Source organism: Piliocolobus tephrosceles, chromosome 17 (assembly GCF_002776525.5).
Source record: "Piliocolobus tephrosceles isolate RC106 chromosome 17, ASM277652v3, whole genome shotgun sequence".
In the NCBI taxonomy this organism is placed as follows: Eukaryota; Metazoa; Chordata; class Mammalia; order Primates; family Cercopithecidae; genus Piliocolobus; species Piliocolobus tephrosceles.
In genome coordinates, this window is record NC_045450.1 from 41,829,465 (window position 1) to 41,851,378 (window position 21,914).

The 21,914-nt window shown below is 54.5% G+C and overlaps 1 protein-coding gene across 3 annotated transcripts in view; it reads left to right on the forward strand.

Moving 5' to 3' along the window:
- The window catches only part of CPNE2 (copine 2), a 62,558-nt gene that overhangs the window by 37,611 nt on the left and 3,033 nt on the right, over nucleotides 1-21,914 (forward strand). For all 3 annotated transcript variants that reach the window (XM_026456878.1, XM_026456876.2, XM_026456877.2), the window contains 5 exons: nucleotides 582-641; nucleotides 3,011-3,144; nucleotides 5,056-5,110; nucleotides 12,031-12,082; nucleotides 14,370-14,503. In XM_026456878.1, coding sequence (XP_026312663.1) covers nucleotides 582-641; nucleotides 3,011-3,144; nucleotides 5,056-5,110; nucleotides 12,031-12,082; nucleotides 14,370-14,503 — 435 coding nt within the window. The remainder of the gene's footprint in view (nucleotides 1-581; nucleotides 642-3,010; nucleotides 3,145-5,055; nucleotides 5,111-12,030; nucleotides 12,083-14,369; nucleotides 14,504-21,914) is intronic.

The following is a 21,914-nucleotide window of genomic DNA, read 5'->3' on the forward strand; positions in this document are numbered from 1 at the left end:
CCTTCCTTCCTTCCTTCCTTCCTTCCTTCCTTCCTTCCTTCCTTCCTTCCTTTCTTCCTTCCTTTCCTTCCTTCCTTAAATACATTTGTTTAGAAAGGAATTATTAGAACTCTACCAAAATTAAAAAGTCTGGCTTCTTTGCCAAAAAGAGACAGAGACCATCAAAACGAATACAGTCTTAATGGCTTGATCAACTTCTAGAGGAAAGCGTTGAGCTGGAGGCCTGCTCTTTCTCTTTGTTAAAAAGGTAGATTAATAAGGGCCAGGAGAAGGTAAGTACCTAACAGCGACAAATTGAGACACTCTATGTCAGGTAACTGACACTGGGCCCTGGGACCCTCCCTGGAACCAGCATGTATCTGTGGGATGTGGGGGTCTCTGTGAGTCCCCCACCCATTGGGAACCATTGCACTGATGGCTTTGTTATAGAGAGATTTGGGTTCTGTTGTAATTAGATCAGGCCCATCAGCTTTTTTTGACCTCCTTGTCCCCACTGAGGCTGCAGGACATAGAGCAACAACTCCCCCACGGGGAGTGTGACCAAGTCAAGGGGGCCCACTGACTCATCTGCTTTCTTCCAGATAAACCGAGACTACTCCTTCTTAGACTACATCCTGGGAGGCTGCCAGCTCATGTTCACCGTAAGGCTCTCCCCTCTGGCTCCCTCTGCACCCTCATCCCAGTGAGGGTCCTCCCTGAAGACTAGGGCCACTAGTGCAGCCAGAGGGACTTAGGATAGACTTCAGGAAGGACTTCCCCGGGGCAAGGAGTGTGTCTGGCCCAGTGAGGAGGGCATTAAGTGAGCTGTCTGGTCCTGCTGGATGGGCCTGAGTTGGGGCTTAACTACAGGTCAGAGCACAGGTGCATAGCTCTCAGTCTGGTGGCTACACTCTTTCTGCAGGTGGAAGAAAACAAATTCCTCCTCACTGGCCACAAGACCTTCAGCGATCGCTGCGTCCCTCATCTGCAGTCTCCTTCCTCCTTGCTCACCGGGCTCTAACCACACTGTTCCTCTGTTTGCCCAACACGCCAAGCTCTGCTTCATCTTAGAACTTTGCATTTGCTGTTCCTTCTGCATTTGCTGTTCCCTCTGCCTCAAACACTTCCCCAGAACCTTTGCATGGCTGCCCCCCTGCCATTTTTCAGGCCTGAGGAGGTAACGGAGGTCACCTTCCGGGGAGCCCTCCCTCCCTCAATGCCTTGCTGCTCTTCTGTCATATCTTCCTATTTTCTTTCTTTTCTTTTCCTTTTTTTTTTTTTTTTTTTTTGTTTTTTTTGAGACAGCGTCTCATTCTGTCACTTAGTCTAGAATGCAGTGGCACGATCTCAGATCACTGCAGCCTCCACCTTCAGGGCTCAATCGATCCTCCCACCTCAGCTTCCTGAGTAGCTGGGATTACAGGTGCATGCCATTACACCCAGCTAATTTTTGCATTTTTTTGTAGAGATGAAGTTTTGCTATGTTGCCCAGGCTGGTCTCAAACTCCTGGGCTCAAGTGATCTGCCCACCTTGGCCTCCCAAAGTGCCAGGATTATAGGCTTGAGCCACTGGGCCTAGCCCTCCATATTTTCCTATTTTCTGGGCACTTGCCACCCCAAGATTCATATGCATTTGTTGCTTCTCCCTGATCGTCGTACCCACTGGAATGTGAGTGCTTTATGTGTGGGCCCTTTGTTTATTTTGCTTCCACTCCAACCCCAGCATATCACACAATACTTGGCACACAGTAGGTGCTCCATCATTTCTCATTGGAAGAATGAGCTGCCACCTTGCCTGTGGCCTGGAGTCTTTGCCCCACAGACTCTGGGCCATTCATCCTGGCTTTGCTTCCTCACCCCAAGGGAGCCTCAGTCCCAGAAGGAAGTGCCACACTCTGGGACTGCTGGGGTGCCACACTCTGCCCACCTCCCCATGTTATCTCACCGCTCCCCATCACCACCCCTAGATCCCAATGGGAGATGGAGGGCATCGCAGGATGCCATGGAGTCAGAGGACTGGCCTTGCTGACCTCTGACCCTGCTGCCCACCACTGCCCCCTCCCCTGCAGAGAGGCCAGGCCCTCCTGGACCTCCTGCATGGGTTTGTTCATTCAGCAAACTCACACTGACTGCCTCCTTTGTGCCAGGCTCTAGGCTGTGTCCCTGCAGGGGCCCCTCAAGGACTAAGACCTTCTGCCCCTGACCTGGGGGAGTGACCCTCTAGCCATACGAGGATTTGGATGGGTGGCCCCTTCTCTCCTACCCCACAGCAACTGAGTTCCCATGTAGCCAAATCTTCCCCTAGGTCCTACTTCTAACCTTCCCCTGCCGGGCAGGGGTCGTCCTTGCCCACCCCTCTGTGCCGTTTCTCCAGGGATTAGTCTGGGATTCTTTGGGGCTGAGAGAGCACGTAGAGCCCCAATCCCTGCCCGCCTATCATCCCTGAGTCCCTGGTAAGCACGTGCCTTGTCTGCTGTTCCCAGCCCTGGGCCAGGCTCCTCCAGGGAGACTGGCACTCTTCTACCAGGCAACCCCAGGTCCCAGGCCCCTTGATGGTGTGAGGGATAATGGGGAGATGGCTTGGGTTGAGGGTGAGGTTATCTGGGAGGGTTGCAGTGGAGCAGTGGCATCTGAGTTGGGCCTGGAAGATGGAGCAAAGTTAAACGGGGAGAAATGATAGCCTGGCACTACATGCAGAGGGAAGCTCATGAATAAATGCCTGCATATGGGAACAGATGAATGTGTGGGTAGGGATAGTAAGGAGAAAAAGGAATCTGGGACTGTATGTTAGTCTTATGTCATCACATCTAGGCAATGGATTTTATGCTTGGGCAATAGAGAGCCACAGATGGCATTAGAGCAGAGGAGTGATACAATCAGACAGTTTCTAGGTTTCAGATCATCATATTGTGGGGAGGGCTGGGGGATGAGTGGGCTTCCCATGTCCCATCTACCTCTCCTATTCCCTGGGAGTGGGATAGGGTGCCGGGGTCTCTGGCCCCACTGGGTGGCCTTTTTCTCCACTCTGCAGGTTGGAATAGACTTTACAGCCTCCAACGGGAATCCCCTCGACCCTTCCTCTTTGCACTATATCAACCCTATGGGCACCAACGAATATCTGTCGGCCATCTGGGCTGTTGGGCAGATCATTCAGGACTACGACAGGTAAGGTTGGAGAGGGTCTCTGAAGGTCAGCCAGGTTTCCATCCAACCTGGGAAGCTCAGTGTGTCAAAGCTAGAAGGGACCCAGAAATCATCAAATCTAGGAATGGACAGCAAATGGCATAGGTGCAGTTATTACCCATTCCCTTACCCTTGACAGACATTGCTAATCAATTGCTGAACTCCAACCTGCCAAGCCCAGATTCAAACTGGGATCGTTTTCCACACAGTACACCAAGTAGCTAATAAGAAAATGAATCAGGATGGAAGATGAAACTTGTTCATTATTGCTGCATCCTCTCCTTTTAGAGCTAGGGAATGGGAGGCCTGGGGTGGGAGTGGAGAATTTGTTCCAGATCCCGCAGATCATGGGACTGGAGGTCAGCCATTCTGGTTCCTGAGCCTGATACTAGTTCCCTAATGGTCTCACTTCTGTTGGGAACGTCTGAGGAGCAGCCAGCATGCATGGACCCTCCTCCCATGACCTTGCTTCCTGGGGACCTTTGGGTCAGGGTGGGTACCATGGAAAGCCAGTGAAGGGAAGCTGTGTGAAAGTATGGCAGGTGTAGCCACCGACAGGATATGACATCACTGTCACAGATGGTGCTGGTTGGGAGCTCCAGGTCAGAGGATGGAATGACCAGGAGGCTGACACATTGGGAACAGGGGAGGAAGAAGCAGGTGCCAGAAATTTGACAGGAATGAGAGCAGGCTCAGGAGCCCTATGTGGACTTGGCCTCCTAGAGAGGGGCAGCCGGGGACTAGCATTTGACTCCCAGGGGGCCCAGGGCCTGAAGGGTGGCTGTGATCCCAGGCCACATTAAGAGAGGTGCAACATGCAGAACAAGGGAAGTGGAAGTCGTCATCAGCATGGTTGGGTGGAGTCCCAGGTGTCCAGCTGCCCATTCAGCCCATCACTGAGCTGTCTAATGGGCATTAAGACTTAGCATGGCCCCAGTGAGCTCTGGTTGCCTGGGTGAGCCACTGTCACTTCCTGCCAAGATCATTTCATTAGCTTCCTCATCAGTCTCCCGGCTTCTGCCTTGGCTGCCAGCTGTGTGTCCTTTCCACTGCAGCCAGAGGGATCCTTAGTAGATGTATGTTGAGTGGGTATGCAAATGAAATGTGGTCCCTGTCCTCGGGGAGTTCTTACTTAAAGAGGAAGATAAGGAAGAAATTGTTGGAGTTCTGAGAGACCAGTTTACATGTGAAGTAGGAGCTATGGGAGCACAAAAAGAGAGGCATTGTAGGGTATCGGGGAAATCGACAGAGAGAAGGGGCCATTTTGATTGGGCCTCAGAGGATGAGTAGGAGTTTGCTAGGGGAAACAGATTAGGGAGAGATGTTACAGATGGGGGCACAACAGCATTGAAGTTGGAATGTGAAGGTACCCTGTGTGTTTGGGGAATAGCAAGTGGCTAGTGGCCAGGGCTAGGGGAGTGGGGTGTGAAGGGGCACAGGTGGAAGGAGATGAGACTAGGCTCTGGGGCTGGATGACACAGGACCTTGAATGCCACAGGAGGGTTCTCATATTAGTAGAGTTTTCCCTAGCTATGAGCAGGAGGCTGAGAGACAGCCAGTACATTCATTCTACTTCCATCTTGACCTTGGTTTAGTGGCTGGCCGGGGTCTTAGTTTGAGAAGGATCTAGAAGCTACACCCAGGCCCATTGGTTAGAAGTACCATTGTTGTGTCTGCCACAGGTATAGATATGGTCAGGCCACAGGTTCACCAGGTCCCCGGAGGTGGGTTGGGCTCATTAGGTAGATGATCCTAACAGCTTTTTCTAGAGGTGGTGAGCTCCTCCTTTCTGTTCTTGAAAGTGTACGAGGCCGAGCGGGCCCAGCCCTGGGCAGAGGGTCAGGCGGTGTCCTCAGGTGTCTCACAGTGTGTTTCTCTTCTCTCTCTGATTAGCGATAAGATGTTTCCAGCTCTGGGATTCGGGGCCCAGTTACCCCCAGACTGGAAGGTAAGTGAAACCGGAGTTAGTTTCGTTTTGGTTGAGATGGAGTTTGTGCGTATGGTCTCTCTGGGATCTGCTCTGGAAAGGTCTTGGGCTGGGGCCCTGTTGCCCTGCCTTCCCTGTGTTCACCTCAGGCCATGCTCATTTCTCAAGTCTGATTCTCGGGCAGACACTGAGGCTGTAACGGGGCAGTACAGTTATGTGCTCTGCTCATGAGACCCATATGGAGTGGGGAGGACAGACAGGATGGCCAGATGTCACAAATCAAAATACAAGACACCCAGTTAAGTTTGAATTTCAGATAAACAATGTGTATTTTTATGTATTGATATTTATTTATTTATTTAGAGACAGAGTCTTGCTTTGTTGCCCAGGCTGGAGTGCAGTGGCACATTCTCTGCTCACAGCAGCCTCCGCCTCCCAGGTTCAAGCAATTCTCCTGCCTTAGCCTCCCGAGTAGCTGGGATTACAGGTGCCCACCACCACCCCCAGCTAACTTTTGTATTTTTAGTAGAGATGGGGTTTTACCATGTTGATCAGGCTGGTCTCAAACTCCTGACCTCAGGTGATCTGCCGGCCTCAGCCTCCCAAAGGGCTGGGATTACAGGCCTGAGCCACTGCGCCAGTGCAGATAAACAATTTTTAAAGTATAAGTATGTCCTGAATATTGCATGGGACATACTTATACTTAAATCATCCATTGTTTATCTGAAATTCAAGGTTTTGTCTGAATCTAGGGGTACAAGTATTGTTGTATTACCAGGATGTATTGTGTGAAATATGGACTTTTAGTGTATTTATCACCCAAATAGTGTACGTTGTACCAGTAGGTGGCATTTCATCCGTCATCCCTCCACCCCCCAACTGTGTGGAGTCCTCAGTGTCTGTTATTCCCCGCTGTGTGTCTGTTCTGTGTGCACCCATTGTTTAGCTCCGTCTTATGAGGGAGAACATGCAGTTTTTTGTTTTCTGTTTCTCAGTCATACTGGGCATCCTGTATTCTATTTGGCAATGCTAAAGACAGGGCAGTGGCATCAGTGCTGAGGCGGGGGCACTGAAGGCCTGCAGGGAGCCGAGGAGGGAACCCAACCCAGCTGGGGGCCATCAGGCTTCCTGGAGGGGGCAAGCTCTAAGCCAAGAGGGGAAAGGGAAGTAGCAGAGTGACTAGGAGTGGCAGTGGGGCAGGGGGAGCCTTCAGGGCAGAGAACAGCCTGTGCGAAGGCTGCAGGACGAGCTGGAGGAGCTGGCAGAGGTGGGTGATGGACCCTGCATTGGAGGTGAGCAGGGTGGAGACAGACGTGGGCATTAAAGGACCACGGGGATCCCTGCAGGGACCACATAGGGGCTCATCAGCAGATTGGCATTTCTGAAGGCCTCCCCGGGCTACTGAGTGGGGTGTGGCTAGGACAAGAGTGGGCAGAGTGGAGGGCGGAGAGAAGGGGCAAGGGCAAGGAGACTCAGGGCAGAGGCCAAGACTATCTGTGTGACCAAGTGAGTGTGAGCCGAAGAGGTCACCAAGATTTCCAACTGAGCACTGAGGCGGGGGTGGTACTGCTTACTGAGATGAGGAACGGGATGGGTGCTAGGCTCAGCAGGGGAGATGGTAAGGTGGGAGTCCCAGAAGAAAGGTGGATGATGGCTGAGCACAGTGGCTCACGCCTATAATCCCAGCACTTTGGGACGCTGAGGCAGACGGATCACTTGAGGTCAGCAAGTATGAGATCTTCCTGGCCAACATGGTGAAACCCTGTCTCTACTAAAAATACAGAAATCAGCCCAGCGTGGTAGCATATGCCTGTAATCCCAGATACTTGGGAGGCTGAGGCAGGAGAATCACTTGAACTTGGGAGGCAGTGGTTGCAGTGAGCCGAGATTGCACCACTGCACTCCAGCCTGGGCAACAGAGTAAGAACCTGTCACAAAAAAAAAAAGAAAAAAAAAAAGATAGGTGGATGATGGGTCAATGGGTTCAGGCTCTGGGGAGACAGAGAGAGACCTGGCCACCTGGGCGAGGACCTATGGTGCCACCTCTGGGAGGATGAGATTGCTAGGGAGACAGGTGGAGTGAGAAACAGCCACATGAGGTGGGGCGCAATGGCTCATGCCTGTAATTTCATGCTTTGGGAGGCCAAGGCAGGAGGATTGCTTGAGCCAGGAGTTCAAGACCAGTCTGGGCAACGCTGTGAGACCCTATCTCTACAAAATTTAAAAGTTGGCTGGGTGCAGTAGCTCACGCCTATAATCTTAGCACTTTGGGAGGCCGAGGAGGGCAGATCACAAGGTGAGGAGTTCAAGACCAGCCTGCCAATATGGTGAAACCCCGTCTCTACTGAAAATACAAAAATTAGCTGGGTGTGGTGGTGGGCGTCTATAATACCAGCTACCCGGGAGGCTGAGGCAGGAAGGTGCCTGGAGCCCAGTGAGCTATGAGTACACTGCACTCCAGCCTGGGTGACAGAGTGAGATCCTGTCTCTAAAAAACAAACTTAATTAATTAATTTATGTATTTAATAAAATAAAAAAAGAAACAGCTGCATCAGAGATCCAGCGGAAGCAGAGGAAGCAGAGATTGAGCCAGGCAGGCAGAGTGGGGAGGAAGCAAAGGAGGGGCAGCATGAAGCCCACAGAAAGCAAACCCATAAGTAGCAGCATTTATTGGTCCTTTAGAATGTTCTAGATACCACTCTGCCTGCTTTACCAGTTTCAACTAATTCTCACCAAAGCCAGTGAGGTAGGCCCTGTTATGAACCCATTTCGATCACTGAGGAAGCCAAGCAGTCAGGGCTCGGAGAGGAGGGAGTGGGGTTGGAGGCTGCCCCGGGCCTGGTGAGGTGAGGCTGAGAAGAGACTGCCCGTTTCACTGACCACAGCGGGGGCCATTATGGCAGAGACAAGACGGGGGAGGGGAGAAGGGCATGGAGAGATCAGTGTGGCAGTCAGACAGCACGGAAGTCACCTGGCTGTGAGGGAGGGGAAGGGGCAGGTCAAGCAGGTCTAAAGGCTGAGGAGGAGCCAGGAGAGGCATGGAGGTGAATTGAGGGGGGGTCCCTGAGGTGTGGCTGTGGGTAGTCCTGGGGCAGGAGGCGGGGACTCCTCATAGAATCCCGGGCACCAGGGGAGGGGTGGTTCGGTGGCTCAGAGATGGAGATGTCAATGAGCGCAGAAGCTATAATGCTGGGGAGTCGCTGCGGACAGGGGCAGGGAATGCTGTCCCATTTTACAGGGCAATAAACTGAGGCTTGGAGCCTCAAAGTGACTTGCCCAAGGCCATGTTCACCAACTGGACAGAAGGACTCTAAAGTTTCTTCTCAGAGTCTGTTGCTTCCCCATGAGAAGCCTGTGGGGTGTAAGCCCAGAGAGCTCCTAAGTCTGCACATGGCTCTTGCTCGGCCAGTGCCCCTGCTTGTCTGCCCTGCTGTGCCGCATTGCTGTTTCCAGAATGAATTTTTGCCTCCCACCCTCTCTGGTCCTCTCTGGGGAGGATGATTTTCACCTAGAATTTCGGGGAGCGGCCCGAGGGCCAGGGCAGGAGAGGTGGGCGTCCTGGCTCCCTGTGGTGTGAGGCTACGCCTCAGATGGGACCAAAGCTGGGCCACATGATGCCACTGGGGGGGCAGGGCGAGCTGGTGCGGCTGGGCCCAGCACGAGCCCGTTGCTAGGACACCAGCCAGCTTTCAAAGAACTGAATGAGATGTTTTCTTGAGCAAAAGCCTCCTTGTAAATGTCACAGGGCGATGCTGGGGAGGCCGGGGCTTGGCCAGGCTGGAGTGCCCAGCGGTGCCAAGAAAGATGCTGCATCCAGGCTAGGAAAGGACAGATGCTGTGTCCCACCTCCCCCTGCCACAGTAGCCGCCAGGCCTGGCCCCTCCTGGCCCCTCACCCTCTCTTGCATTCTGACTTGACTCACTCCTGCTGCCTGAAGCTCCTTCATTCACTCCCACCTCAGGGCCTTTGCACATAGCCTTCACTCAGCCCGCACTCCCTCTCTGGGCTTCTATCACCGAATTTCACCTAGAATTTCGGCGAGTGGCCTGCCCTCTGGGAGCCATGCTCACGCTCACATGAGGGCCCTTCTTCCGGCCCAGATCCCTGCCCTCACGGAACTCTGTGACTTGTTTGTGATTGCCTGGGGAAGGCACTGGGTTTCCCTCTGCCTGTATCCCAGCACCTGGCCTGCAGTGTGCACTGCCGTTGTTTGTTGACAGTGAATTTGGGACCCAGCCCAGATTTGGGGCCCCAGGCCTGAGCAAACAGAGGGGTTGGTTCTCTGAGGGTGGGAAGCTAGAAGGAGCCAGAAGGAGCATGCCACCAGGCTGCCTGCCTCCGAGACCTCAGTTTCTCCCTGAGGGTGGCCCAGATGAGCCCAGAAAGGAATCCTGCCCCAGAGAGTGGCTGAGGGGCTCAGGACACATTTCCCTTTGGAGATGGTATGAGGTCTTGGCCCTTCACCGTGAGCAGAGTTACTCAGATGAGGAACAGGATCTGGGCAGAAGGCATAGTCTGTGCAAAGGTCTGGGGGGAGGGGGAGCATACTCTGTGGGTGGGGAAACTGAGGCTCGGAGAGGACAGTCACTCTGAGATCCCTTGGGCTTTCTCCATGCCCCACCCCCTGCCCCCACCACCTGCCTCAGCCAGGGCCACAGGGAGCTGAGCCTGAAGTAACTCCCTGACCTCAGGGCCGAGGCAGGCCAGGTTGGGTGAACAGGGCCATTGGCTGTCGGAAGGCAACAGGGAGTCCGAGGATAAAGGCCTGTGGCAGGCGGCCCGTCGCCAGGGGCCCCTCATCAGCTTCTGTGTCCTCCAGGAACTTGTCCTGTTTATGACTTTTCTCAGGCAAACCAGGGCAGCCAGTACGGGAGGGGCTGAGCTGCCACTGCTGGTAGCATGGACACTTGTCCCCAGGCCCCACTGTGTGACCTGGGCACTCCCTGGCCCTCTGGGAACCTCACTCTTTCCAGCTATGAAATGGAGCTGCTGGAGGAGGCAACCTCTGGGGCCTCTGGGGTGGATGGACAACCTTCCACGGCCCCCATGACTGCAGGCTGGGCCCTCCCCAAAAAAGATGGGGGGAAGAGTGGGGATGAAGAGTGGGGGGCCCGAGAAGGCAGAATACTCCTCCACCCCTATCAGCAGGGGGCTTTCCCACTGTGGTCTCTAACATCTCCTAAAATCTGATTTTTCGGGAAGTCACTGGCCCAAGGGAGGCCTGTTTCCCCGGCAACCATTTTCTCTCTCAGCCCCTCCATACAAGCCCCCCGGTAATCTCTGTAGAGGCTCAGGAAATCTCCATGGCAACAGGGACCTCCAGCCCGCAAACCTGGAGCCCAGACTGGGGACAGGGTGAAGGGGGCTCTGGACAGGGACAGGACCTAAGAGGGACACCAGAGGACTGGCTCTGTGCCGGGCACCTAAAGCGGACAGCAAAGAACAGAAAACCCCATTCCCTGAAACAGGGAGGAATCCTCCCACCGCCTCCCCACCCCCGCGCTGCCAGCGCTGCCAGACTGAACCCCACTGCTGCATCCCTGCCCTCTCCCCCAGGAGTAGGACCAACTCCCACCCCCAGGGAAGGGGAGGGCACTGGGTCTCAGGCCTGTTCGACTGTGTGGCTCTGGTGCCTGGCTTCCCTTTTCTGGGCCTCGGTTTGTTTATTTGTAAAATGGGGACACTGGATGCAGGAGAGCCTCCCAGCACCCTGTCATTGTGTCTTAGAGCTGAAGGGTCTGTCTAGGATTGTCTGTGCCCAGACAAAAGCCCTCCTCTGCAGCTGAGGACCGGGGAGGGGGTCGCTTTGCCCTGGGCACCCCTCCACCCTCCTCACTGAAAATTCCTGGGGGAGGAATGCCTATGGAGGTTAGCGTGAGCTCTGGGGGCAGCCTGACCTCAGTTCGAGTCCCAGCTCTGCCCGCCAGGAAATGTGGGAAAATTCTAGTCCACTCTGTGTCTCAGGTTTGTCATCCATAAGATGAGGTGATAACAGCTGCCCTTCCATTGGGGCGTTGTGAGGAAGGAGTAAGGGGATCCCTGCACAGCACTGAATGTGGATGTAGTACGTGGTAGGAAGCGGGCTGAGGGGAATTTGGGGCGGTGGGGCTGCAGGGGAGGGAAGAAAGGAGGGGCTGTCCCCCATCTGAGCTCTGCAGCATCTTCCAAGGCCCAGGTTCTGCAGGCACTGCAGTCTCACCCACAGCCCTGAACGGGGCCAGTTATGAGTCCCCCTGTACCCTGAAGCCATGCGAGCAGCAGCAGCCAGATGTGATGGGTGCAGCAGTGTCCCGGAGTGTCCAGGTCAGCCTCTGATGATCCTCCGGGGCTGGGTGCTGGGCCTGGAGGCAGAGAAGCAGGATCAGTCCCTAGGGAGCCTGTGACAGCCCCATCTGACCCCCTTGCAGCCCCTTACACTCCCTGATCGCCAAGTCAGCTCTGAGTGGGCTGTCAGCTCACCCCTGTTTGGCTATCCGGCACAAGGCAGGCTCCCCTCCAAGCCCCTTTGCTTACTATTAAGGTAGGAAAAGCCTCTGAAGCCCAGAGAAGCAGTGCTCTAAAGGTAGAGCCCATATCAAGCAGTAGCAGTGATGAGGGAGCATCCTGGAACCCTGACCCACGGGGGAATCCTTGTCCCACCCAGGACTCTTAGAGGACTGATGGGGCATAGGCAGCCCCAGTCCCCAGAAGAGCCTGGGGTGACACGCCAGGGTCTCAGTTTCCTCTACTATGAGGAGAAGGTGGTTGGGCCTCTCTGTGGGTCACACCCAGCAGTGGAGGTGAAAAGTAGATGTGGGGGGTATCAGTGGTCTAGAGGAGGGTAGGGGTGGGGGTTACGAGCCAGGTGCTCTCCAAGGGAGCCTTGGCCTGGCAGTGGGTGGTGGCCTGGGTCTGGGTTTGGGGGCGGGAGGCTGCAGCTCAGTGTTTTCTCTGCGTTTCAGGTCTCCCATGAGTTTGCCATCAACTTCAACCCCACCAACCCCTTCTGCTCAGGTGAGTGTCAGACCCGCCTGTAGCCGCCCTGTGTTTGCGACAGGCCTGGCCAGCTCCCTGGGTGGAGGGTGGGCAGAGGACAGGTTTTCATTTCTTTCTCCTTTCCCCTCCCCCTCACTGTTGCTCAGAGTGACAGAGCGGGAAGAGCTACAGTTTGGAGTCAGACAGTGCTGGATTCAAGGCCAGCTGCTGCCTTTCCTAGCTGTAGGACCTTGGAAAGGTCGCTGTACCTCTTGGGCCTTTGCCTCCTTACCTGCTCCAGGATAGCTATGATGGCTGCTCTTCTCACTTTACTGGGTGGTTTGGTGAGAATTACAGGAAGCTACTGACAAGAAACCCTGTGTAAACCAGGAGGAGGTGAGGGTGGCACCAGACACACCTGCTCTCACCTCCTTCCCACTCGCCCCCTTGCTGGGAAGGCCAGCCCTGCTCTCGGAGTACTTGGCAGGGAATCGGGGAGGCAGGGGCTGGGAAGTGAGTGCGGTGTCTGTGTTCTTCCCCACCCCTGGGCCTAAGAGGATTTCTGAGCCTCCTAGGGACAGTTAAGAAACTATTAGAGGCCGGCTGCCATGGCTCATGCCTGTAATCCCAGCACTTTGAGAAGCTGAGGCAGGACGAGCGCGTGAGCTCAAGTTCAAGACCAGCCTGGGCAATAGAGGGAGACCCCATTTCTACAAATTAAAAAAATGACCCAGGCATAGTGGCATATGCCTGTGGTCCCAGCTACTCAGGAGGCTGAGGCGGGAGGAAAGAAAGAGACGGGGAGGGTCATACCTGTAATCTCAGCACTTTGGAAGGCCGAGGTGGGTAGATCAGAGGTCAGGAGTTCAAGACCAGCCTGGCCAAGATTGTGAAGCCCCGTCTGTACTAAAACAAAAATTAGCCAGGCGTGGTGGTGCGCACCTGTAATCCCAGCTACTCAGGAGGCTGAGTGGGGAGAATCGCTTGACCCAGATGGCAGAGGTTGCAGTGAGGCAGGATTGTGCCACTGCACTCTAGCCTAGGTAACAGAATGAGACTCCATCTCAAAAAAAATAATAATAATAATTAAAAAAAAACAGAAGAAAAGAAGGAGAAAAAGAAAGGAAGGAGAGAGACAAAGAAAAGGAAAGGAAAGAGAGAGAGAGAAAAAAAGAGAGAAAAAAGAGAGGAAGGAAGGAAGGAGGGAAGAAAGAAAAGGAAAGAAAGAAAGGGAGAGAGAGAGAAAAGGAAGGAAGACGGAAGGGAGGGATAGAGGAGGGAGGAAGAAAAGTCTGAGTCAAGGAGAGGGGATGCATGTGGGTATGGAAGAGGGCTGTTTCTACCATCATAAGACCTTTCGGCCTAGGACTTGGCTTCAACATAGCATCTACCGTTCCTGGGGATCTCCAAAGCTGGGCCAGGGTGTCTGATTTGGGATAGATCTCCAGTGACATTTTGGTTGGTCAACTTCATCCCTGGCCAGAGGCCTTCTGGGTAGGGCTACATAGCAGTGTGCTCACAACAGCAGCTATTTACAGAGCGCCTACTCTGTACAGACACTGTGCAAATGCCTCAATCCCCCAACCCTGAACAGAAGCCATAGCATGTCCAGAATGGACCTCCAGATGGCTTCCCATTGTCTCCAAGCATCACTGCAAGCTTCGCCAAGCCCCTTCTCTGGAGAGGCCTGAGAGACCCCCCTCCTGCCAACTGCCAGAGTGTAGATTGTCAGTCCCATTGACAGACAAAGACGTAGCCTCAGAAAGATTAAACCACTTGCCCCAGGTCCCACAGCTAAGAAAGGCAGGATTCAGGCTGGACATGGTGGCTCACCCCTGTAATCCCAGCACTTTGGGAGGCCAAGGCGGGCAGATCACCTGAGGTCAGGAGTTTGAGACCAGCCTGGGCAACATAGCAAAACCCCGTCTCTACTAAAAATACAAAAATTAGCCGGGTGTGGTGGCACATGCCTGTAATCCCAGCTACTCGGGAGGCTGAGGCAGGAGAATTCTTGAACCTGGGAGGTGGAGGTTGCAGTGAGCTGACATCCTGTCACTGCACTCCAACCTGGGCGAGAGAGCAAGACTCTGTCTCAAAAAAAAAGGCAGGATTCAAACTCTTCAGGCCTGTCTGACTTCACATTCAGGGATCTTGACTTTTTACCATGCTGGCCTTCCCTCTGGGAGCTTCCAGTCTCACAAGGCCTATGCCAGCCATGGCAGGGACATTTTGGGTAAGCATGAAATAGATGCTTCATCAGCAGTGGGATGAAAGCGGGTGTGGGTTCAGGAACACCTGGCTGATGCAGACTCTTCTCCCGAGGCAGGTGTGGATGGTATCGCCCAGGCGTACTCAGCTTGCCTGCCCCACATCCGCTTCTACGGTCCTACCAATTTCTCCCCCATCGTCAACCACGTGGCTCGGTTTGCGGCCCAGGCCACACAGCAGCAGACGGCCATGGTGAGTAGTCAGCTGCAAGCCAGGCATGCCAGGAACCATGCACATCCTCCAGGCTGGGGAGTAGAATATTCTGCCTTCTCTTTGCTCTAAATCCTAGTGGACACCTCTGGGCCTCAATTTACCTTCACGTATTGTAAGAGAGTTGAGTCAAGCTTAACTTGATTGGTCCTGGCTTCCTGGAGCACAGACTGGAGAAAGTAAATCCATTCGTGCTGAGCGGGAAGCAGGGCTGTGATCAATGGGAGCTGTCTCCCCAGGGCGAGGTACTGGTTATTCCCATAAGAGAAACAAGATGGAAAACTGGAGGCGGTGATCCCTGAGGCCCTAACGCTGACCCTTCTGAGCCACCTAGTTCTAATCAGAGCTGCCCCTGCCTCACACTGAGGGCTGCTGAACTGTCTGGCCCTGGCCCTACACTCAGCAGCAAGCCTAGAGCCTCACTGCCCCAGCCTGAGGCTGCCAAGGCAGCTGCGTGGCATCTGGAATATATGGTGAGCAGCCATCCCAGGCATCTGCAACCCTGGTCTCCCTTCCCTTCTCCCGCCCCCAGCTGCAGGCTGGCTCCCAGGCAGGCCCTACTGGCAGGGCCTGATGCCAGTGATGGGGTCACCAAGGGTCACCTTGCCCACCTCCCAATTTCCACCATGACCTGCCCTTGCCTCCCTCTGCAGTATGAGTTGAGGGGTCTTCTCCCCCTGCCCTAAGGGCAGTTCTCTGATGTCCCTTCTGCCTTCTCCTGACCTTGGGGACCTGACTGACCTATATGCCCCTTGCATAGGACTTCTCAGCCCCTGATCCAGCCCTGCTCCTCAGGCTCCAGCGCCATGATGGGGAATCAGGCACCCAGCCCGGAGCTGTGGATGCTGGTCTGGGTTGAGGAGACTTGACTCCATTTCCTTTCTGGCCACCACCTCCTGGGAGACCTCGGCCTCCATTGAAAGAAGAGGGTTGCTGAAGTCGCTTCTAGAGTGTTCATTTCACTAGACTCTAAAATATCCCAAATTCACCCACTTCCCCATGGCCACAGGTCTCCTGGACCCTGCAGCCGCCCTCACCACTCCTCACACCACCACTCCACACACTACCATTTGTTTCCCCCACTGGAGAGTCAGATCCAGCCTCTGCCCTGCCAAAAACCCTCCGCCATCAGATTGGATCCCCTGAGGCCAGCCTCTGCCTTCCTTACCGACCCCCTCACTGACTGCACAGCCCCTTCCTTCTCTTAGGATGATTCTGCCACCCAAACCCCTCTGTGTTCCTCAAGCAATCCCAGCTGTTCCCCCGCAGGTCCTTCCTGGACTCTGTAGGGCCCTCCCTCAGGGCCTCCTCCCCCAAGCAGCCTTCCCTAACCACCTATCTGAAGCAGATCTCTTCCCTTCTCTGCCTGTTCCTGGCTGACCCTGACGATGGTCGGCAACATCTAGTTCACATCCTTCTTTCCACGCCTGGTCCAGCGCCTGGGCTGTGCAGGCTCATCGTGCTCTGTGAATGGATGAAGTCAGCGCTGGCTGAGGGATATGAGCTGTACAAGTTCAGTCAGAGCCTCCTGAACTTGGGAAAGGGACCTGGTCCCATGCCTAAGGGAACCATCTAGGGGAAGGAGGCACCTGGTCATCAGGGAGGTGGCAGTTGGCTTCCGGGAGATGGTGGGAAAGATAGTGCAACCGCCCAGTGGGTTCACCTTGCTTGCTGCCTCGACAGAACTGATTTATCAAGACAGGGGAATTGCAATGGAGAAAGAGTAATTCACACAGAGCTGGTTGTGCAGGAGACCGGACTTTTATTATTACTCAAATCAGTCTCCCCGGGCATTTGGGGATCAGAGTTTTTAAAGACAATTTGGCAGGTAGAAGCTTGAGAAGTGGGGAGTGCTGATTGGTCAGGCTGGAGATGGAATCATCGGGGGTCAAAGTGAGATTTTCTTGCTGTCTGTGTTCCTGGGTGCGATGGCAGAACTGACTGAGCCACATTACCGGTCTGGGTGGTGTCAGCTGATCCATGGAGTACAGGGGCTGCAAAATATCTCAAGCACTGATCTTAGGTTTCACAATAGTGACATTATCCCCAATTTGGGGGAGGTTCAGACTCTTGCAGCCAGAGGCTGCATGGCCCCTAAACTGTAATTTCTAATCTGTAGCTGATTTGTTAGTCCTGCAAAGACATACTGGACCCCAGGCAAGAAGAGGGTCTTTTGGGGAATGGGCTGTTACTGGTTTGTTTCAGAGTCAAACCATGAACTGAATCCATTCCCAAAGTTAGTTTGGCCTACACCCAGGAATAAACAAGGACAGTTGAAGGGTTAGAAGCAAGATGGAGTCAGTTAGGTCTGATTTCTTTTGCTGTCATAATTTCCTCAGTTATAATTTTGCAAAGGCGGTTTCCATAGGAGCGGGGAGGGTCAGAGCCTGTTCTGATGGTTCAGGAGGCAGCAGAGGGTCTGTGGGAAAAATGGGTACCCTGGAGTGGCGGGTGCCAGGGTTTGAATCCTGCCGCTATCCCTTCCTCACTGTGTGACTTGGACAAGTCACACAGTGACAGGCCAGCAAAGAAGGACAGGCCAGCAGAGAGCTCAGGGAAGAGAGGCCCGGGTAGAGGGAACAGCAAGCGCAGGACGCGGAGGCAGTACCCAGCCAGAAGGAGCTCAGAGTGCCGGAAGGAGCGTCCCGGCCCTGACCCTGGCAACCCTGAGCCTGGGGCATGTTTCTCCTTATGGAATGGAATGTTTCCTGCTCTGAACCCATTTCCTCTTTCTGTTTTTTGAGACAGAGTTTCACTCTTGTAGCCCAGGCTGGAGTGCAATGGTACAATCTCAGCTCACTGCAACCTCCGCCTCCTGGGTTCAAGCAATTCTCCAGCCTCAGCCTCCTGAGTAGCTGGGATTACAGGTGCCCACCAACACACCTGGCTAATTTGGTATTTTTAGTAGAGACAGGGTTCCACCATGTTGGCCAGGCCTGTCTCGAACTCCTGTCCTCAGATGATCCTCCCGCCTCAGCCTCCCAAAGTGCTGGGATTACAGGTGTGAGCCACTGCACCCAGACCCATTTCCTCTTATGAAATGGGTGTAGTAAACCCCTAGTGTGCTGTGAGGACCTGGATGCAGGCTTAATGGGCAGTAACTGGGAAAGGCCTGGGAGGGATTTTTTTTTTTTTTTTTTTTTTTTGAGACAAAGTCTCATTCTGTTGCCCAGGCTGCAGTGCAGTGACACAGTCTCAGCTCACTGCAATCTTAAGCTCCTGGGTTCAAGTGATTCTCCTGACTCAACCTCCTGAGTAGCTGGGATTACAAGCACCTGCCACCATGCTGGGCTAATTTTCATATTTTTAGTAGAGACAGAGTTTCACTATGTTGGCCAAGCTGGTCTTGAACTCCTGACCTCAACTAATCCGCCCACCTCAACCTCCCAAAGTGCTGGGATTACAGGCGTGAGCCACGGCACCCGGCCGGGATTTTTTTTTTTTTTTTTTTTTAATTCCTGGGGTTGCTGGGCTAGAACTGGCTAGAGAGGGCACAGCAAGAGGCAGGCTTCAGCTTGTACTCCCTCCTGTTCGGGTGCCAGGCCATTGTCCCACCCAGTCTTGTCCACCTGAGCAGGTTTCAAAGGGATAGAAAAAGAAAGTCCTGCATGTTTGTTTAAGGGGAAAAATGTGGGGCAGGGAGTGGGCCTGTAGCCCAGTGTTAGCGCCAAGGCCCTTTCACCGCTGCACCTGCAGAGCCGGGGCAGGACTGGGTAGGAAATAGGGTCCTGGGGAGAGGTGGGTCTGTGTCTGCTGGACCCAGATCTGAGGAGGTTTGGGCCCCAGGAAAGGCCAAGAAGGGTATTTGTGTGTTCTGGGGAGCAGCTGCGGAGAGCTCTCCAGAGGGAAGAAGCAGAAGGACTTGAGGCCCAACCACCTGGTGCTAGTCCTCTGGACATCCCAGCCACTTTTACTGCGACTTGGTCCTCCCAGCCTGGGGGAGGCAGCCACCTCCTGGCTCCCTTCTGCTGGAAAAGCTCTGTCACCCACCCAGGCTGTGTGATCTCAGGGCATGTCTGGGCATGTCTAACCTGCAGGAGTGGGCCCAAGGGGCCTGTATCAGGCCCTCCCACTCTGATGTCCAAGAACAGTCAAGGCCATTCTCTACCTCCTGCCTTACCTTATCTCCTTGGCCTCAGGGTGCACCAGTGGAGGGGAGGTGGGGCTGCCTGGTGGTTCAGCCTCAAGCTCTGGGAGGTTCAAATCCCAGCTCCCCCACTTGCTGACTTTGTGGGACCCAGAGCTGGTAGCTTAAACTCTGTGAACTTGTTTCGTCTGTGCGACGAGGATAATGGAAACAGTTCCTGCCTTCTAGAACTAGCTAGGCATAGAAATTGCTCAGCATAGTGCCTGGCACACATAAAGTGCTTCTCTGCTGGCCAAATCTTTTGGGGACAGCTCTTGGGCTAGCATTCGGTGGTGCCAAGCACAATTAATCCCACAGCAAAAGGAAGTCATTTATGAATTATCCCCTGATGCTTTTGTCAGCCGTTTTTTAGTTTGGGGAAGAATATTTGGTGTGGCTTCACCCTCCCCATCCCCAGACATATGTGCACCGATGCACACCCACGTACAGGAAATTGAGAGCAGGTGGTGGAAGCCTCTCTCTAGGCAGGGCTGCACTCTCCCATTCATTCACTCAACACATCTTTACCGAGCAACTTCTGCGTAGCACTGGGGAGACCATGATGAGTGAGACAGGGCCTCTGCCCTCCCAGTGCCTGCAGTCTAGTGAGGAGCCCTAGGCCAGGAGCAGGAGACAGGGGGACTAAGCCCAGATGGAGGGCTCAGGAAAGGCTTCTTGGGAAAGTGACATGTGAGCTGAAACTTGGAGGATGCTTGAGTTAGCCTCATAAAGGATGTGTGCGCGTGGAGTGTCTCAGGCGGAGGGAACGGCACGTGCAGAGGCCTGGAGGTTTGGTGTGTGGGTGTACCGGAATGAAGGAATGTGTTGAAAGAGGAGGAGGTGGGGTGAGGTGAGGCTGAAAGGTAGGCCAGCTCCTGTGGGGCCTCGGAAGCCACTGAGGAATCTGGGTTTTCTCTGGAGGGCGATGGGGAGCCACTGGAAGGTCTTATGCAGGTTTGAGTGGGCCTTGCGGGGACTCCTATCTCAGGCCTTCATCTTTCCCTCTGCCTCGGCCCCTGAGACCTGGGCCTTGCTATTCATGGCCCATTCCTGGTTGGTCGCCCAGGTGTCTGTTGTCCCAGTGGAGGGGGAGCTGGGAAGTTGCCAGCTCCCTGGGAATTCCACCTACTCCCCTGGCAGGGTCCTCAGCAGCCAACTTCCCTGCAATGAGCTAGGGAGTAAGTGCAACTTCCCTAGACTCTGCCTGGAACTGTTGTGGTCAAGTCAATTTCTTGTAAATCAAACCACACGTTAAATGCATTAGGAGAAGCAATTGTTTACAGCCCTAGAAACCTGAAAAACCTCGGGGTAAAGGCAAGAGTTGCTTCATCCTTTTTGGGAGTTGGGTTTTTGGATTCAGTCTGACAGTGATGGGCTGTTTCCAGAGGTGGCAATACTGGGGACAGGGTGAACCAGGACCATCTGCAGGGACAGCAGAGCCTGCAGAGCCTCTTCCAACCCCTCACACCCGATTCCACCCTCCGTTCTCTCCATCCATAACCCCTTCCCCTTTGATCTGTCCTGTGGGTAGGGCTGTGTAATAGATGTTTGAGGCTCCTGAACAACTCTGGCTTTGTCCAGGCTGGGTGGGAAGCCGGGGACTTCAGCTGCACTTCCACTGCCGAGGTCTGGGCTGCTGACCTCAGGCGCGGCTGGGCACTCGCTGAGGCCAGGCCCCTGGATGTGGGTATGGTGGCTGGCTGATTGGCACACAGGGGTACGGGTTAGAGTCCAGTACCAGGGCTCTGGGCCCCAACCTGGGCTGCTATCCTGGACATTCAGGCCCTCAGACACTGGCGTGCTAGGTGGGAAGAAAGCTTTTTCCTGCCAGGCCCCTCTGCTAGAGACAATGACAGGCCACTGGTGCCAGTGGGCGGTGGAGGAGGACATCATGTAAAGAGCCCCAGCTTCGGAGTCAGCCAGCCTGGGTTCAGTCTGGACTGTGCCAGTTCCCGGCTGTGAGGCCTCAACAAGTTACATCACCTCTCTGAGTTCGACTCCTCTAGAATGGGAGTCAGTGTGAGGGTGACGGGCAGGGTCTGGGTAGTGCTGTCACCGTGTGGTATCACCTCCTCTGGCCACTGGTGCCCACAGTCCTGCAGGAACTGTCTGCCCCCAGGCTCCCCAGGGAGTGGGAGCTGCCAGCTAAGAGAGAGTCCCAGGCCTGAGTCCCACACGTCTCCTAGGCATGGGGCTGATAGAAACGAGGAAGCCAGGAGGGCCACGTGCGGAGGGAGTGGGCACTGCCTGCCTGAGCTGGAACGGGCTTGGAGACAGATCCCACCCACTGAAAGGGGGGCCCGTTAAAAGGCCAAGCATTCTTTTTTTTCCTCATTGTCCGGCCTCTTAGTGTCTTTCCACCTGTCTGCTTAGGTGTCCCAGAATTATTGCCCTGGACTGTTTCTGATGGTATTGAGGTGGGGTTGGAGGGCCGCCTAAGGGAAGGGGCCCAGGAACGATGGTGGACTGTCAGGGGTAGGGTCTGGATGGGCTTCTGAGGCCCCTCACAACCAGGGATGGGGGGCTGGCAACAGCAGCCCTCCACTGTGGGATTCAGGCCGCCATCTCCATGGCAACAGGTATCCCCAGCCAAGGGATTGGTCTCTTAAAGGCACAGTGCTGGAGCTAGACCACTGCTGCCTGGAGCTGGGGTTGAGGGTGGTGGGGTCCGTGTCTCCACACAGCTCACCCTGCTCCTTCCCTCCACAGTTGTACTTGGGGGGCAGACAGGGGAACAAGACACCTTGGAGGGCTGAGCTTGTAGCCTCTACAACCTCCCCAGGGAACAAGCGGCTTTGCTGGATATGAAGGTGGCCAAGGGCTGACCTGGGGTCCAGCTTAGTTCCACCCTCCTTAGCTCCATGACCTTGACTAGTCCAGGCCCCAGTTTCCTCTTCTGGAAGATGAAAGCCCCAAACAGAATATGAAGACCACAAGAGCTGATCTGTTGATGTTAGGGGTGAGGGAAACTCAGCTTCCCCTAAAGGGTCAGCGGGTACTAAGGACATAGCTGAGCTGAAAATGAGTTCTTGGCTGGGTGCGGTGGCTCACGTCTGTAATCCCAGCACTTTGGGAGGCTGAGGCAGGTGGATCACCTGAGGTCAGGAGTTTGAGACCAGCCTGGCCATCGTGGTGAAACCCCATCTCTACTAAAAATACAAAAATTAGCCGGGCATGGTGGCGGGTGCCTATAATCCCAGCTACTTGGGAGGCTGAGGCAGGAGAATCGCTTGAACCCAGGAGTTGGAGGTTGCAGTGAGCCCAGGT